Here is a 17199-nt window from a genome sequence, read left to right as displayed (position 1 = left end):
TATACTTTTTCAGGAAGAATCTAGAAATCGAGATATTTTTATTTTCTAACTTTTAGATGTTGGCAACTAATTTAGATTTTCTTAAAGGACTGTGCTTGAAACTTTGGCAGCATGCTAAGTTGGCAAGGCCACGGGGGATCAGGCACTCCCTTAATTGTGGGAAAGCAAAATGGCACAGGCCCTGTGGAGGGGAATTTTGCTAGATCTAGCAAAACTGTGTCTGAATCCACCCTTTAAGCCAGCAGTCCTACTTCCAGAAATCTATTCCAAAGATACAGTGACAAAAATCCAGTAAGTGTGATGCTATTCTTTGCAGTAATTATTGTTATAATTTATAGATATATACAATAAATAGAAATATATTTTATATATGTGCATATGTATGGAAATATATGTATGGAAATATACAATGCATAGAAACAGCACAAATGTCTATAAACAGGAAGCTGGTTGAATAAACCATGGTATATGCACATAATGGAGTACTATGAAGCAGTGGAAGCAAATAAAGAATATCTGTGTACTACTTGGCGGGGGTGGGTGGATACAAGTGTGTATAGCACTGTGGTTCTCAAAATGTGGTCCCTGGACCAGCAACTTCAACATCATCTGGGAACTTGTTAGAATGCCGGTTCTCGGGCCCCACCCTAGATTTACTAAATCAGAAACTCTGGGTGCCACCCAGTAATCTGTGTTTTACCAAGTCCTCCAGGTGATTCTGATGCACAGTCAAGTTTGAGAATCACGGGCATAGCTTGTTTGTGTTGAGGAATAGGGAAAGAGATGCCTATATTTAAATGTGAATGTTTAAACAAAAAGGACAGACTGTGAGATTAAAAATTGGTTACTGATAGAAGAAGGGAGGGAATACACTAGAATGGAAAGGAATAGAAGCTAGACTTCTTTGAATATGCATTTCCTAGTAGAGTTGACTTTGAAACCATGTACAAATTTTACATAATTATAAAACAAAATTAAAGTTTACAAAAGCAGTCTCCAAAAATTAAAATCAAAATGAAACCAAGAGCCTGTTTGAGTGTCCAGTTTGTGGTATAACCACACAGAGGAACTTCCAATCTAATTTAAAAATATACTGTGGACAAAATACAGCAAATACGTCCTTAACTGTTTTCAAGAATGATAGCATACATGGTATCGTTGATATTGTTATTCTGAAATTATTGAGTGTATTGTGGGATAAAGCAAATGGGTATTTATGTGAGTGTCATTGAGAGCTGGAATTGCTCGGAGAAAGAAGATATAGAGTAACAATGAGGCTAATTAAAAATGTTGTAGTCCTGAATCCGAACTGCAAGTTTGAACTAAGGATGTATTTCATCTTTAAAAAACACCTATTCCTAACTCAGTCTGTTGAAAAGGCCTAGAAATAATGATTAACCTAATAGCGAGAACATTGCTAACTACTGCTTCTGACCAGAAGGAATCAGTGCTCCGTGAAGAAGGGCAGTGGGCAGGAAATGTACAAGACAGTCTGGAACAACTTGTCGCACCAGAAAACAAGGAAGCTACCCGGAGGCTGTAGGTCAGGTCATAAATACTCAAGAGGCTCCTGCTGGCCAAAGATGGGATCATTTGAGCGTCAGTAAAGATAATTAACTGAAAACAACTGAAACTCATTAAATATTTATGTTAATGAATTCACAGTGACACTACAAACCCAAACTGGTGGCCTTTGCGGGATACTAGAGAAGCAACGCATTTTTTTGAAAATTAAGACAAAGAATGAAGCATTTATCCTGCCTTTCCCACACAAACCACAAACTGCAGGGAAAGAGATAGTTAATATAAGGAAGTTCCTTTTCTGGAAAGAGTCTGGCTAATAAATGAAGAAGGAATAGTTGAATTAGAAATATCACCATTTTGGTACCCCTAATGGATTAATAGGGTTAGGTAAAATTACCAGTGGTTGTTAATATCACAAGAGAGAGACGAGAAGACATCATTTGCTTCCTGATGGAAATATTATATAACCTATGATGTATTCATGCCACATTAGGGAACCTAAGTCTGTTAAGCCTCTGCTAAACCACAAAGAGTGCAGGGGGCCGGGGAACCTGTTAAAGGAAGCCATGGGGATGTAATCAGCAAAATTGAGACTATGGGAAACCAGGACAAACCACCTGGCTTCTTCAACTAAATTGCAAGAGAAAAAGGACAGAAGGAGAATTTTTAGATTAGAAGAGTCTTAAGTGATATCAACCAGTTGCTATGTGTAGATATTATTTGGATTACAAATCAAGCTAACTATTAAAAAAAAAGAAAAAATTAAGAAAATGGGAAATATGAATAGTGACTGAATCTCCATATTATGGAATTATTTAAATATGATAATTGCATTGTGGTGATGCTTCTCTTTAAAAGTCCTTACGTTAGTGACGTATACTAAAATCTTTACAAGTGAAATGATGTCTTGAATTTGTTTCAGAGAGATAGGGAGGCAGGTGGATACAGATAACGAGTTAATGATTATGGAGGTCAGGTGATGGATACTTGGCAATTCATTATACCATCCTCTCTACTTTTATATTTGCTTGAAACTTTCTATAACAAAAACTAATTAATCCTAGCTGAGTTTCAGAGAAAGGATTCTAAGTAGAAATTCCTTTCAAATCAGAAAAAAATTAATGAACATTAAAGTTACAAAACAAAACAAAACAAAAGTGCTGTCCTGGAGTCACATGTGAATCCAACATGAAGTGGTTTAAAAAGTTAAAGTCAGAGCAGAACGTGAAATGCCACGAAAGTAGACTATGGCTCTTTTTTCATAATGGAATTCCATTTTAGAGTGTGCAACAGCTAGTAGTTCATTGGCCTTGAATTAATTATTCTTACCAATAGTTTTATAATTAAAAGTTAAGAACCTAACTTCTGCCACCTCGCCTTCCCACTTACATATACCTCTTTGCCTTGGCAGTGTAGGGAAAAATTGCAGAAGACTTTGAAATCGACCAAACAGATTACTGAATGCCTCCAATAGAAAACTTAAGTACTTTCCAATTTACCCTTCTAAATTATATGATTCAGTGGGATTTCTGCACCTTTCATTGTCTCTGAGCTATTTTACAACTCTCTAAATTGTAGATAACTGCTAGAAATGTAAATGATTCTTGGCCACAAACATGCAAGTGAATACTGCCCCATAGAGGGACAACTGATTTCTTTACCCACTCATCCCTGTAGATAAAGCCAGGTTTGTATCTAATTGTAAATTCATTTCAGCGTTGTTCATCGACCTATCTGAATGTGATACTTTTTTTTCTCCTTTGATCCAATGGTAATACCTTACTGCTTTCCTGATTAATAAGTTAAATAAAATCTTTGACAGCCTTCATGCTATATTTGCATGGAAGTCATGGTTGTACTTTTTTTACAAATTATCCTTTAAGAGCAAGAAGTATTAATTTAATATTTCCCAATATTTGATCATGTGACTAGACATCTGGAAGACTAAGACCAATATTTGATAATATGCCGAGGTATCGAAAGATGCTAGGAAACTTGAAAGATGATCATAGCAAGAGGCAAGAACCCCACATTGGTTAGTCATTTGAGGCATCACTGCCCTGCTAGATGCAGACAGATGAGTAGATTTGGATCCTGCTCTCAAATAATTGTCAGCTTTGTAAGAGAGGGGGTGAGATTCAGTAGTTCAACAAACATTATGTGCCAGATGAACACAGTATGGCCCCTACCCCGCGGGAACTAGAGTGGGAGACAGACAGACACACAGACGATGTCACTCTCATTTGGTAAATGCTACAGGAGAGGTAAGCACTGGGGTTGTGGAAGCCCAGAGTAGGAGCAGTTGGCTCAGCCCAAGAGCTCAGGAAGGCTCCTTGGAAGAAATAAAGTGTAAATTCAACATCAAATGATGCCTAGTGGCTAAGCAGTGAAAACGATGGGAAAGACCATGGGCAGAGAAAGCTGCATGCGCAGGGCCTTGAAAGTATCCAGCAGCTTCCTCCTGCCCTGCTCAGACTTCCAGCGTGTTCTCAGCACGTGCTATTTGACTTTTCTGCTTATATTTCTCTCCACGGTGCAACTCCACCAGAAAGCTGTGAGCACGTGGGGGCGGAAGCTTTAGATCCCTCCTCTTCCCATTTCCCTTCCCAATCCATCCCCGTAACACAGCGGATGCTCAGTAAGTGTTTACTGAACTCAAATGAGTTCAAGTGCGTGTGGATTCTAGGCAGAAAACAAGGTAGACGAACAGGCACAGATGGTTGCCACAGGGGCTCAGGAGACAGGCCCATGGGATTAGAGAAACAAATACAAAGGTATGAATGATGTTTCTTTCTGCTGTTTTTAAACGACCTTTGATGCCTGCGCTTTTTGGTCCATCAAAATCTCTTTTGTTTCCTTGCAGAGTGAAGAGTTCCACATTTACACCCAGTACTGCACTAACTACCCCAGGTATGCGTTGTGTGTGTGCAGGAGGAGGCCTGTTCGCTTTCAGACGTTTCAAGTCAGTCGGTCCAACATATGTGGTGCTGAGTCATTATGTGGCTGGCACGGTGCTGGATCCTGGGGGGATCTGCAGAACATGCTGAGAACAGAATCCACGGCACCCAGATGTTGATCCGTGCAGGCTTCAGGCTGCCAGCACAGCCAGTGTAGAGAGAAATTGTAAAAGACATTGCAAAAAGATTGCTAAGTGTCCTTCAGTGGAAAATTAAGCAAACCAGTTGTGTTTGGCGCTAAGGCTTGACTATTAACCCTTTCGTATGTGTGCCATGTTTTTCAGAATATGGGAAGCACTGTTAATGAGGTTATATAATCTAGCTGGGGAGAGAATATGGTACGTGTTTGCTATATAAGTTCTATGAACTGTAAGTTTATGGAGCTCAGAGAAAGGAAAGATCGAGCTTATGTGAGAAAAGAGGACTCATAGTCCCTGGATCACTGCTTCAGTTTTGCTGACCCTGGGGCGATGGCAGGAAGGATGGTTAGGGAACATCCTTGGCCACTATATTGACCATTTCAGTAAGGGCATCAGGCCCAACCTGGGCCACACTGTAGGAATTTCATTTTCCTGCAAAAGACATTTTTTGAGTACTGATTGATTCTCAAGCCCTGTGTTAAATGTTGTAAATGAAAGTGATGTTGAATTTAACTTTCACCAAAATCCAGAGATATTGAGGGATTTGAGAAAAGCAGAACATCCGTCCATCACAGTGCCTGGGCTCCTATTAAGTTCTTGACAAGCACTAGTTCACTGCCACCCTGTACAGATAGAATATCGGAGGTCCCCGGAGGCTTATTGATCTTACAGGGGTCACATAGCTGAGGAGTGGCCCCACTGGGATTTCAGTCGAGGTTTCTCCAACCTCAGACCTCATGCTACTACATCCTTGTAAAGTTTCTGAAGCTTCGTAAATCTCCCCATGCCTTTTACTGTCTGCTTTCCCACATGATCAACAGGACTGGAGTTGTTATCTTAGGGACCAGCCAGGAAGATGAGAATTAGGGAGATTTAGACAGTCTGTCGCCAGTCTTGGTAGAGACACATCCCTAAGGATAAAGTGGGCGGTGGGATCCATCTAGAGGAGAAGCCAGCAGGCTGAGCCCCTAGAGCTACTGTGATAAGGAAGAACAAATGGGCCCCCTGCCCTGAAGGCCAGTCTGGATTAAAAGGGATGAAGCCAGAGGCTGACACTTACTGATGGCAAAATGCTTTCCGTTGGTGCATTTTAGTCTCCACCTCTAAGTATTGGTCAAGATAATTATGCTGTGGTGATTTATTTGGTTAATGGCCAACCATGCATTCCCCTAAAAGAAACAAACAAAGAAACACATGCAGATTATGGGGCCAGCCTGGTGGCATAGTGGTTAAGTTCAGGCACTCTGCCTCGGCGGCCCAGCATTCACCGGTTTGGATCCTGAGTGTGGACCTACACACCACTTATCAAGCCATGCTGTGGCAGGCATCCCACATGTAAAATAGAGGAAGATGGGCACGGATGTTAGCTTAGGGCCAATCTTCCTCAGCAAAAAAGAGGAGGATTGGCGATAGATGTTAGCTCAGGGCTAATCTTCCTCAAAAACAACAAAAAAAACACACGCAGATTAAAAACCTGCCATATCCTTATCTGTAGACTCGCCCACAGTTTATACAATTTCACTTAAGGAGTGTTCTTTCCAAAAGTATTTGTTTCCAGCTCTATGCTGAAGATAGCAGGATATTGTAGGGTGCCCCACTAAATCTCATCATCCTTGAGCTAAAACCAGTACTACACCACACCCCAATTCAGAAAAGCACAGAATTGGCCCTCATCTTTTCCATGAAACTTCTTCCTGAGCAAAAGGGAAAGACATTCAAACTAGAGAACCTGCAAAGTTCTGGAGCCAGTTATCAGGCTCTGAGATGCTGGAGGGGCTTGTTTGGGGGTTTATGTCTGTAAATTTCATTATAAACATGTCCTTTGAAGAAATAACTTCTGAATTTGTAATTTGGGAGGTTTATCTTAAGATTTTTCTGCCTTAGCAATATTAAAGAGTACAAAATAAAGGCAGATGGTTATATGCTAGGCTGCTTCAGGGTCAGGGGACAGGCCAATCATTGGTGCAAGGACATTTCTAAGAGCCCGTCATTCACAAAGCATGGTTCCAAGCTGGGTGTGTATTGGCAGGAAGTAGGAACTTGTATCTCTTACCTTCTAGCAGTTTATATTCTTTTGAGGGTCAGAACTCAACTAAATGCAATAGTGGAATAGCGTGTGAGGGAAGATCAAATCAATAAATACAAATTAATGCAGTACGAACTCAGTAATGTGTAATAGAAGCAAAATATGCATGAGACAAAGGTGATAAGTCTCTGGAGACTTAAGGACAATTTCCTGGAGGAAGTGTGGGGTTTTTTTATGTCTGACTTTGAAGAAGGAAAGAAACGTGTTAGCAGAGAGATGCTCGAAAGGCCTTCTCAGTGAATCGGGCATGTCTGCTTCTTGCCCACTTGTATGGTTTTCAAATTCATAGAAAAATATTTCCTTCTGTTGCTGTGTCTCCCAGCTGTTTGCTCTCTGAGGCCCGAGGTTTCCTCTCCCCCATCTTAAGAAGCTGAGAGTTTCAGCCAAGTGTGTCAGCCCATCTGACAACTTGTCTTCCCCTTTGGAGCCAGGCTGGTGATATTAAATGTCGCCGGCACATCTTGACAGATGGCCACCTCCTTCATACCAGTCACGCCCCAGCGATTCTGCTGTGAAGGGGCACGGCCCTCCGTCTTTGCCCCAGACCAGGTCACTGTCCTCAGATGTCTCCCCGGCCCTGAACCTGGGCTTCCGTGTGCTCCGGATGGGTGCAGGTTTCTTATTGTTAAAAAGCCTTCGGACGCGAAAGGGCTGCTGGACAGCTGCTTCTGACTCTAAAGAACCTCGGAAAAGTTCCTAGGCTGCGTGATGGAGAATAGTTTTGAAATCTTGACTTAGGGGGGAAATAAACCCGTTTGAACAGATATTTCTCAAAGCAGCCGGGCTCTAACAGCTTCATTAGGAAACCTCCATTTTGCTCTCTCCCATGGAGTCTTATTTTGCTGTTTGCCTCTCTCTGGTTTTCTAAATTTATCGTGAAAACATATTACTGACTTGGGGAGAAAGGGCTGAAATTACTTCCACCTGCTTCCTTGGATGTTACAAGACCATAAGATTTTAATTTACACATGTGAGACTCCATGAGCCCCCTACCTTGCTTTGTGTGTGAGATATGAGCATTGCCTCTGCTCTTCCCCTGGGATGTTAGGGGGGCGTACTCGGTACCTTTGGGGGAGCTGGGATGGAGAAGGAACCCGACCCACTTTTCAAAAACACTGCAGTGAGGCACATTCCTTAAGGAGCAAGGCTATCGAGCTGTTTTGGAAGCTGAATTTAGGAGGAGAACCACTTGGAGGTGGAAAGACGGATCTGGTCAAAGATTCTCGAAGGGAAGTTTCCTGTGAGACAAGGTCTCTGACCACCTGCCTGTAATGTCATAAAGACACCCAGATGGGGCACAACTGGAAGCTAACATCCAACGCAGATCCCCTTTGCCAAGCTGTGGGTCCTGGCAGGGGGCTGCATCTCCTAGAAGGAGCTTGCTGCTTAGAAGCCATGTGGACATCTGTGTACTATTCTCTTGAAACAGGCCTTTTCCTCATTCCCCCACCCAGAGAGGCATCTTTTTCTAACTTGCCCAGAGGCATTCTAGTCCAGCCATAGCTCTGTTGCTGCCCTACCTGTTTTAGGATATTTGCACTTACGCCGGCATTTAAGACTTGAATACCCACATTGAGCATTCCCGTGTAGATAAAAATATTCTTCTTCTTGCAGATCAGTGGCTGTGCTCACAGAGTGCATGAGGAACAAGATGCTGGCCAAATTCTTCCGGGAACGTCAGGAAACTTTGAAACACTCCCTGCCTCTGGGCTCCTATCTCTTAAAACCAGTTCAGCGGATTCTCAAGTATCATCTGCTTTTGCATGTAAGCGTCTGCCTGCGCTCGAGGACTTTCCGAGGGATGGGGATTTTGTGTGTATATATTAAGTTTAGGGGCGAAAAAAAATCAGAACAGGCTGGAGACATATGGAAATACTTTCTGCGCTCATACTTTACAACTGACTAATCTGCTTTGAGGAATTAGAGATATTTATATTCTAGGCCTGCAGCCCCATTGACAACTGCCAAGTAAAAAGACTCGTTTTAGCCCTGATTCTGTCAGGCCTTAGAAGTACCTGATGCTGGACAATGACAGGTTCAGACGGGGAGCTGTCATCTTAATAAAAACCAGATTGTTAATGTTTTATTTTATTTCCACGAGCCCAGATTCAGTAGGCAGTTGGGAGGGAGAGCTGTTTGTCATAGATTGGCATTCGTATGAGAAGAGGCCGAAAAGAGAGCAGACGCCGCTGAGCAGCGTGCAGAATGATCTGTGAGCTGGGCTCAGTGTCGCTTCAGGGCATCTTTGTATCATTTTCCATTATTTATACAAAATACCAGGAGACTTTAGAAACAAAGTAACTCTCACATTCTCATTTCTTATCCTCTAAGGATATTGATAAAAATGGAAATAAGTTTGGGGCCAGCCCAGTGGTGCAGCCATTAAGTTCACGTGCTCTGCTTTGGTGGCCTGGGGTTCCCCAGTTTGGATCCTAGTGGCAAACCAACACACCACTCATCAAGCCATGTCATGGCAGTTTCTCACATATAAAATAGAGGAAGACGGTCACAGATATTAGCTCAGGGCCAATCTTCCTCAGGAAAAAAAAAGGAAATAAGTTTTATTGAAAGTAGTTTTCATTCTGTAAGTAGGATCAGATTGCCTTTCCAAGACAGTTAGGTGGTTAGGAGCCGAACTCTGGGGCAAGGCTGCCTGGGTTTAAATCCTGTAAATTGCCCGTGTTCACTGTGGCTCACAGGCAGTCAATAAAAATAAGCTGTTATTTTTAATACCATATTAAAAATCTTAAAAAGGTTTTAATCCAGAGTTCTTCTCTCTATATCAATGTGCCTGCAATTTGTATGTATCTCTTTTTGAATGATTGCAGGTTTCTAACTTGGATAATCCTTCCAGGTTTGCTCAGTTCACAGACATTTAAAATTTTAACAACTCTTAGGGTGTAACTTGACCAAAAATTTCTCAGCTTTGTCTGTTTGCCTGGGTGACTCATCTTTGTGTCCTGTGAAACCACATCAGAGGTTTTACTTTAATTGTTAAATTGATATTCGTGACCTCTTAGATTAGTGGGATTAATTTGCCAAATTAGCGTCCGAATCATTCTTTAAATAAATAATGGCCGCCCCAGAATGGATGTCTGCTGGCCTCTGCTAACATGGCATTTAAGACTGTGTCCCAAGAATCTCTAGTTCTGGCCTTCTGGACAGTAAGGTGGCCATCCATGAAAAGAAAAATCTAAGGTCTCAGTTACTTAAGCATATCAGATGTAACAAGATCCTTACGAAAAGTTAATTGATAGGAAGAAGAGCCTTTACCCTCTGAATTAAGAGGGGCTGTCTGAGTCAGCTCGAGATGCTATAAGAAAGTGCTGGGGACTGGTGGCTAAGACAGCAAACACTTATTTCTCATGGAGCCTGGAGGCCCGAGATCAGGGTGCCAGCACCATTGAGTTGTGGTGAGGGCCGTCTTCTGGGTTGCAGCTGCTGAGTTCTCCTTGTGTCCTCACCTGGTGGAAAGAGCCAGGAGAGCTCTCTGGAGTCCCTTTCATAAGGGCACTAACCCCATCCCGGAGGGCTCCCCCTTCATGACCTTATACTTCCCAAAGCCCCACCTCCTAACACCACACAATGGGGGTTCGTATTTCAACATAGGAATTTTGGGGGGACACAAACCTTTAGTCCATAACAGCTGGCAATGAAGAAAAGAGGGAAGAACAGTGGTTAAATTAATGGAAAACTAACTTCCGGTTGACTTTGAAGTATTTTTGCTTTTAGAGTGTCCCTTCTATGTCATTCACCTCACTTCAAAGGTGTGCGGCCATCCGTGAAGATCCCCACAGGAACATGCTCTCAACTCCTGAGTCTGTTTATTGATGAGCGGGATGGCCTCTCAGATTAAAAGAAGAAATCATTATTTTTTTTTAATTTGCTGTTGATCTTGAACTTAGCCAGGAGTTACTAGTTTAGTCGTATGGTTCCACAGGGCCTTTGGAACAGCTGAGTCTGAGTGTGGAAAGAAAATGTAAATTCCTTTCCAGGTTCTAGCTAGATGGAAATCTTGAGTACTTGGGAAAAATAAAGATTTGTAAAGTATGACTATAAAATAATGGAACTGATCTTTGTAATTATACCAGAAGATTCAGCCTCCACCCTTTAGCTTGACAATTATGTATGATAAATGTCATGGAAAAGATCTAATGGATTATAATATCTTCTTACTGGTTTACATAGTTATGTAGGGTTACTGTATTATTGTTTTAAGAAGATATAGCTTCAATTTGCTAAGCATTTATTGACCCCAGCTCTCTGGTGGGCATTGTTGGGAAGATAAGGGTTAAAGGAACAAGGCAATCGATAGTCCCTATCCTAAGATTCTTGAGGAGTCTTGGGATGTGTGTCTTATGTGCTGAACAGAGTCAGAACAGAGATTGTGTCCCTTCCTCATCTCCCTGGGATTGCGGGACTCCAGTGCCAAGCCGAGTGCTGATGTAACACACTGTGACCATCAGGCAGCGACTACTTGATCCGTGAGATCTTTCTCAGCACTCTGAAGGACTGTCTTCAGTGACCTTCCTTTCAACTTTAAAGCCTTGACTGCCTGAAATGCACTTGCTATAGGAATGTTTTTCAAAGATCACGGTCCATTATATTTTCAAGTCTGTTACATATTAAGTCCTATGCGAGACATTTTACTTCCTCTAGGAGGAAAAAAAACAAGTCAATTTTCTATCTTGTAAGAATGAGACCTATGTTACATTGGCCACTAGAAAGCTCAGAAATCTCTAACTATACTGTCAACTCTCGTGTCTGTTATGCTAACTATGATATCTCTGTGAGACTTAGTGGCCTGTGCACGTGTTTTGTTTTTATCCTCCTTGTCATGAAATTCTAATCTACTTCTATTTTTTCTAGCTCCCTCTTTATTCCCATTTTACCATTTTGTTGCAGATGCCTCTGATAAGTTATCTCAGCATCTTAAGGAATGATGGCAGTGTATAAATAAATAAGCAAAAATAAAATATGAAGAACTGATCATAGAGGTACCATTTGTTTCATTGGCTATATGAGAAAAAAAATCTGAAAACCAGTTCTTGTCTTTTTCAAGGAAATAGAAAATCACCTTGACAAGGACACAGACGGCTATGACGTGGTGCTTGATGCTATAGACACGATGCAGCGAGTGGCCTGGCACATCAATGACATGAAGCGGAAACATGAGCACGCAGTCCGGTTACAGGTGGGCCCCCGAGATGGCAGTGGCTGGCGGTGCTGTGGAGGCACGATTTACTGTCATTTTCCAAATCAGACATTAAGGCTGCACAAGTGTCGCACCTCATTGGGGGTCTTATCATTGTTCTCCCTGAAGAAAGATCAGGACACTGATAATACAGATCATTGCTGAAGGTGGCTATTTATGAGAAAGTTACATGGTAACTTTGAAACTAACAGTTTGCTCAGAGCCCCTTCAGTGACCCCAGTTAAAATTTGAATCTCCCCAGGCCTTCTTGTCTGTTTATTACAAATAAGTAACTCTTGTTGCAAGAGGCGACTTTCTCTAAACTATTTAAAGGGTTTCCAAGCCTCTGTTCCTCTTGCACTAATTCCTGCAGAGTCATGAGGTGGTGTATGTGTGGTAACAGGGCAGGGGACTCAGAGAAAGGAGAGCTAAGTCTGGAACCACGCCCTTTGGGACGAGACTACCATTTCATTTTAGATTCCTCATTTTTGAAATGAGACAGGCGAGGGATTTGCTAAGATCCCTTCCAGCACCAACATTTTTGAGCCCCAAATCCCTGGGAGCTTCTGATAAATGCTAAGCCAATGATCATGTCCCGGGCACCTCAAAGGATGTGCTATTTAAAAACAAAAGGTCATGTGGTTCCAGAGGCTAGTCCTAGGCTCCTGCTTGTCCCTGGAGTGAAATATAAAAACCCAGAGTGACCCCATGCTATTCAGGGCACCTACACACCACTCAGGGAAAAAAGATACATTATTTGGCCCATAAGCCCAAGCAAAACTGTAGGTTTCATCTCTAGGCAGCCAGAGTGTGGTGTATGCAACTGACCATCAAAAGTCAAAGGAAGACGGCTTCTAATCTTGCAGGCTGTGTCTGGTTTTGCAGCAGTAAGAAAGGTTTCATGCTTCATCATTCAAGCGTTTTGCAGACATAATGTTAGACATAACATCTATTGCATATTTAGAAATGGCCCCATGACTGGTTTTTCGTACCTTATGAATCTGGCATTCTGAAGACACTACTAAATTAGGCTCTGACTCAGACTATCTCCATTTCCGTCCATTTCTACTTTCAACCAATGAAATTTTAGGTTGCCTTGTGGGCTGCTTCATTAGATGCTATTTGTGAATGTTTTCATTTTTCAAAATAATAAAATCAGCTTCCTTAAAAAACGTTGATGTGGGAGGCCAGCCTGGTGGCAGAGTGGTTAAGTTTGCATGCTCCACTTCAGCAGCCTGGGGTTTGCAGGTTCGGATCCCAGGCACAGACCTAGCACTGCTCATCAAGCCATGGTGTGGTGGCATCCCACATAAAATAGAGGAAGATTGGCACAGATGTTAGCTCAGGGCCAATCTTCCTCACAAAAAATAAAGATTAAAAAAAAAGTTGATATGGATGTACAGTAAATCCCAAAGAAACTTCAAAGTCATGTTATCAATTTATATTTACCAAGTTCCATGGGAAACATCGTGGTAAAGAAATGTGCATTTCCTTTCCCCAAATAAATGAGATTAAGATCAGGAAATTTCTAGGAAGATGTATCTTGTGTGATTTTCCACAAGCTTTGGTTTTGAGTTACCTTTATGGGGTGTGGACTTCACATTCTGGAAGCAGGTTTCCAAGTCAATAGCTCTGAAGCTTTTTGTCCAGAGAGTCAGGGAAGGATGCCTATCTGAGAAGGTCACATACCAGTGGCCTCTTTCCCTAGCTTTTGAAAGACTTAACGGCTGCTGCCAGCCATAGTAGAGGGCTTATCAAAGAATGGAAAGAAGTAATGGGCAACTTGTCAACTGACAGCTTGACTCATTTTCATGAACACTTAAGTGATACCACCCATAAACGTAGATTTATGTCTTGGGTCCTTAGACATCATTGCACACCATGTAGATCCATTGGACACCATGTAGGTCCATTGGACACCATGTAGATCCATTGGACACCATGTAGATCCACTGGACACCATGTAGGTCCACTGAACACCATGTAGATCCATTGCACACCATGTAGCTCCACTGAACACCATGTAGATCCATTGCACACCATGTAGATCCATTGCATACCATGTAGATCCATTGCACACCATGTAGATCCATTGCACACCATGTATGTCCATTACACACCATGTAGATCCATTGCTCACCATGTATGTCCATTGGACACCATGTAGATCCATTGCACACCATGTAGATCCATTGCACACCATGTAGATCCACTGAACACCATGTAGATCCATTGCACACCATGTATGTCCATTGGACACCATGTAGATCCACTGAACACCATGTAGATCCATTGCACACCATGTATGTCCATTGCACACCATGTAGATCCATTGCACACCATGTATGTCCATTGGACACCATGTAGATCCATTGGACCCCGTCACAGACATTGAGACACCATTCTCAAGGCTCAACATTGGGCCCCCTGTCCTCGCTGCCTTACCTTCCCACCTCCTGTCTGATCACATGGAACGTTCACCGTTTCAGGAGATACAGAGTTTGCTCACTAACTGGAAGGGGCCGGACCTGACCAGCTACGGGGAACTGGTGCTCGAGGGAACCTTCCGCCTCCAGCGCGCCAAGAATGAGAGGACCCTCTTCCTCTTTGACAAGCTGCTTCTCATCACGAAGAAGAGAGACGACACGTTTACATACAAAGCTCACATCCTGGTAAGTCTGAAGACTGGTTGCGGGCAAGGACTGCAGTTGCCTGTTCCGTTCTCTTCCAAGTGGGCCTCACCCTCTCTCTACTCTCCCGCTCAGTGTGGCAACCTCATGCTTGTGGAGGTGATACCCAAGGAGCCGCTCAGCTTCAGCGTCTTCCACTATAAGAACCCCAAGCTGCAGCACACAGTTCAGGTAACAGCAGCGCCCTCGCCACCCTGCCAGGCTCACTCTGGGGAATGGTGAGCACCCTGTGCCAGGTGGCCTTTCTAGAACTTTCTGGCCACATGGTGTATTTTCCATCTTGTCAGAGGGTTGTAGGAGCATCTGAATCTTGGGAGTGGTGGAGGCGTGAGTTGTCTGACTGTCCAACTCTCCTCCTGGCAGGCTAAGTCCCAACAAGACAAACGCCTGTGGGTTCTGCACCTGAAAAGACTGATCCTGGAGAATCACGCGGCAAAGATTCCGGCTAAGGTAAGACAGGGAGGTCAACAGACAGTAAAACGTAAAGGAATTCAGGTCCTGGGAGGGCCGCCTGACGGGAATAAATGTTCCACTTCAAAATACAGAAAACTGAGAGAGAGGCTGCTTAAGGGATCAACTAAACCAGTCGTTTATACTGAAAAGATTCACATGTAGGAAGAAGCTGTGGAGAGTTTTGGGGTTTGAAAGAAGGAAAAAGAGAAGACTGTAAGAAAATGTCTTGAAAGCTAGTTGAGAATAGAGTTTTGAGAATTATTCAAAAGCGTACCAGGCAGCTACAGTGAATAAAACTAGCTGAGGTTTCGTGGGAATGCTCGGGAAACAAGATCCTGACTCAGGTGTGCAGGAATTTGTAGAAAAGGGAGCCAGCCATATAACAATGAACGTTTGCTTAAAAACAATGAATTAATAGAGGTCTAAGCCAAGTGTTGTGGAAGGTTACAGTGTTCACTTACAGTCAAGTGGGGAGAAGGACAATGCCTTTTACCTCAGTCTTGAAGGATGAGGAGTGTCTTTATTAAGTGGGAGGAAAGGAAAAGGAAAACCAAGCTGAGGGAACAGCATAAACAAAAATACAGAGATGTGAAGTGCTGCATTGTATTCACAACACACAGATGGTGCCTAGATGGAAGGGCTGAGTCCTCAGGAGATGGAGTAAGAGGTGAGGCTGGAGAAGTGGAAGGCAGTCGACCTGTGAAGGGCTTTGAACGCACACACTGATGAGTCTGGATTGTGTTGGCGGTGGGAAACTACTGAAGGTGTTGGAGTAAGGGGGTGACACAGTGAGCCCTGTGTTCCAAGCGTGTAACTTTAAGGTCAAATAAGACATGTGAGTGGGAGGAGCAAGATTGGAGGCAGGAAGAGATTTGGCAAGCCACCACAATAGTCTAGAAAGAGATGAGGGGCCCTGCCAGGCAGCCACAGCATCAGAGGGGGCGCAGAAGCCAAACCCATCACGGAGGCAAAGGGAAGAGGATTTGTGCACTGGGTGCATGAGGAGAGGGAGAAATCAGAGTCAAGGATGCGTCGGGCGTTGGGCCAAGAGGATGGTGGTGTGAGTTCCCAGGGAGGCTGCAAAGGAGAGGAACCGGTTGGTTGGGAGCGAGAGGGAGGAGTTCTCAGTGTGGCTCGTGCTGGGGCAGGTCAGCTGCAGGTAGAAATTCAGGTCTAGGCAGCCGAGGGTCTGGAGGCCCTCTCTACACAGTCATTGAAGCCCTGAGATTTGATAGGGTGGCCCACAAAAATGTGTAAAGGAAAGAAGAACCTTGGGAATCCCAACATCTAAGTGGTCTGCAAGGGGGTGGGATTTGGAGAACAATCAAAGGAAAGTGGCCAGTGAGGTGTTAAGAAAGCTAGGGGAGGAAGGTGTGGTAAGGAAGGAAAGAGTCTCGAAGAGAGGGAGTGGAGCAAGAGTCTTGAATGCTGAGAGCCCAAGGCAGATTCGAACAGAATAGCAGATATTCGCTTTGGCAACTAAGAGATAAGAGGGAGATCGCAGTGGGTTGAAGAGAAAGGGGGAAGTGAGAAGGAACAGACTGGGCGTAGGCTTTTTTTTTTTAACAAAGTTCAGAAAAGACAAAAGGTGGTAGTTAGAGGGGAGACAAGATCAAAGCAAGAAGCTTTTGTGTAGATGAAGGATGCCATGGACATAAACAGGCTGAGGGGAAGGAGATAGTAAAGTTAAGAGGAGAGATGCTCATTTGAATGCGCCCCTGGGCAGGTGGCAGGACAGGATCAAAAGCACCATAGTGTACAGTTCATTGTGGAAAGGGCCAGAAACATCTTCTCTGAGCTGGGAGAGAAGAGAGATGAGAGAAGATAGAGTAACTTTGAGGTGGACTTGAGGGAAGATAAAGGGTTTGATTTCCCCAAAGATGGAGGGTTTGGTTTGATGATGTCATCTGCCGAGTGAGTGAAGCAGAGGTGGCATTGGGTACCTGAGGGAATGTGGACAAGTTCAGAACACTTACTAAAAAATGGACCAGAGCGTCAGGAGGGATGACTACAAGAATTTGTGGAAAGCATCCGAGACCCGACTGAAGCTGGCCACCATGGATCAGTGTGAGGAGGTCATTTGCAAGTCTGCCCAGCAACTTGGAAACGCGGGTTGAGGAAGCGTGGTGCGCGTGGGTTCTCCGAGTTGGGGGTT

The 17199-nt window shown here is 43.4% G+C and overlaps 1 protein-coding gene across 8 annotated transcripts in view; it reads left to right on the top strand.

Moving 5' to 3' along the window:
* PLEKHG1 (pleckstrin homology and RhoGEF domain containing G1) overlaps positions 1-17199 on the top strand; it is a 221161-nt gene that overhangs the window by 180117 nt on the left and 23845 nt on the right. For all 8 annotated transcript variants that reach the window (XM_070603283.1, XM_070603285.1, XM_070603286.1 and 5 more), the window contains 6 exons: positions 4388-4434; positions 8322-8472; positions 11770-11901; positions 14391-14573; positions 14667-14762; positions 14955-15041. In XM_070603283.1, the coding sequence (XP_070459384.1) occupies positions 4388-4434; positions 8322-8472; positions 11770-11901; positions 14391-14573; positions 14667-14762; positions 14955-15041 (696 nt within the window). The remainder of the gene's footprint in view (positions 1-4387; positions 4435-8321; positions 8473-11769; positions 11902-14390; positions 14574-14666; positions 14763-14954; positions 15042-17199) is intronic.

Source organism: Equus przewalskii, chromosome 32 (assembly GCF_037783145.1).
Source record: "Equus przewalskii isolate Varuska chromosome 32, EquPr2, whole genome shotgun sequence".
Classification (NCBI taxonomy): Eukaryota; Metazoa; Chordata; class Mammalia; order Perissodactyla; family Equidae; genus Equus; species Equus przewalskii.
Note: the sequence above shows the minus strand (reverse complement) of the source record. Positions and strands in the feature narration are given on the sequence as shown.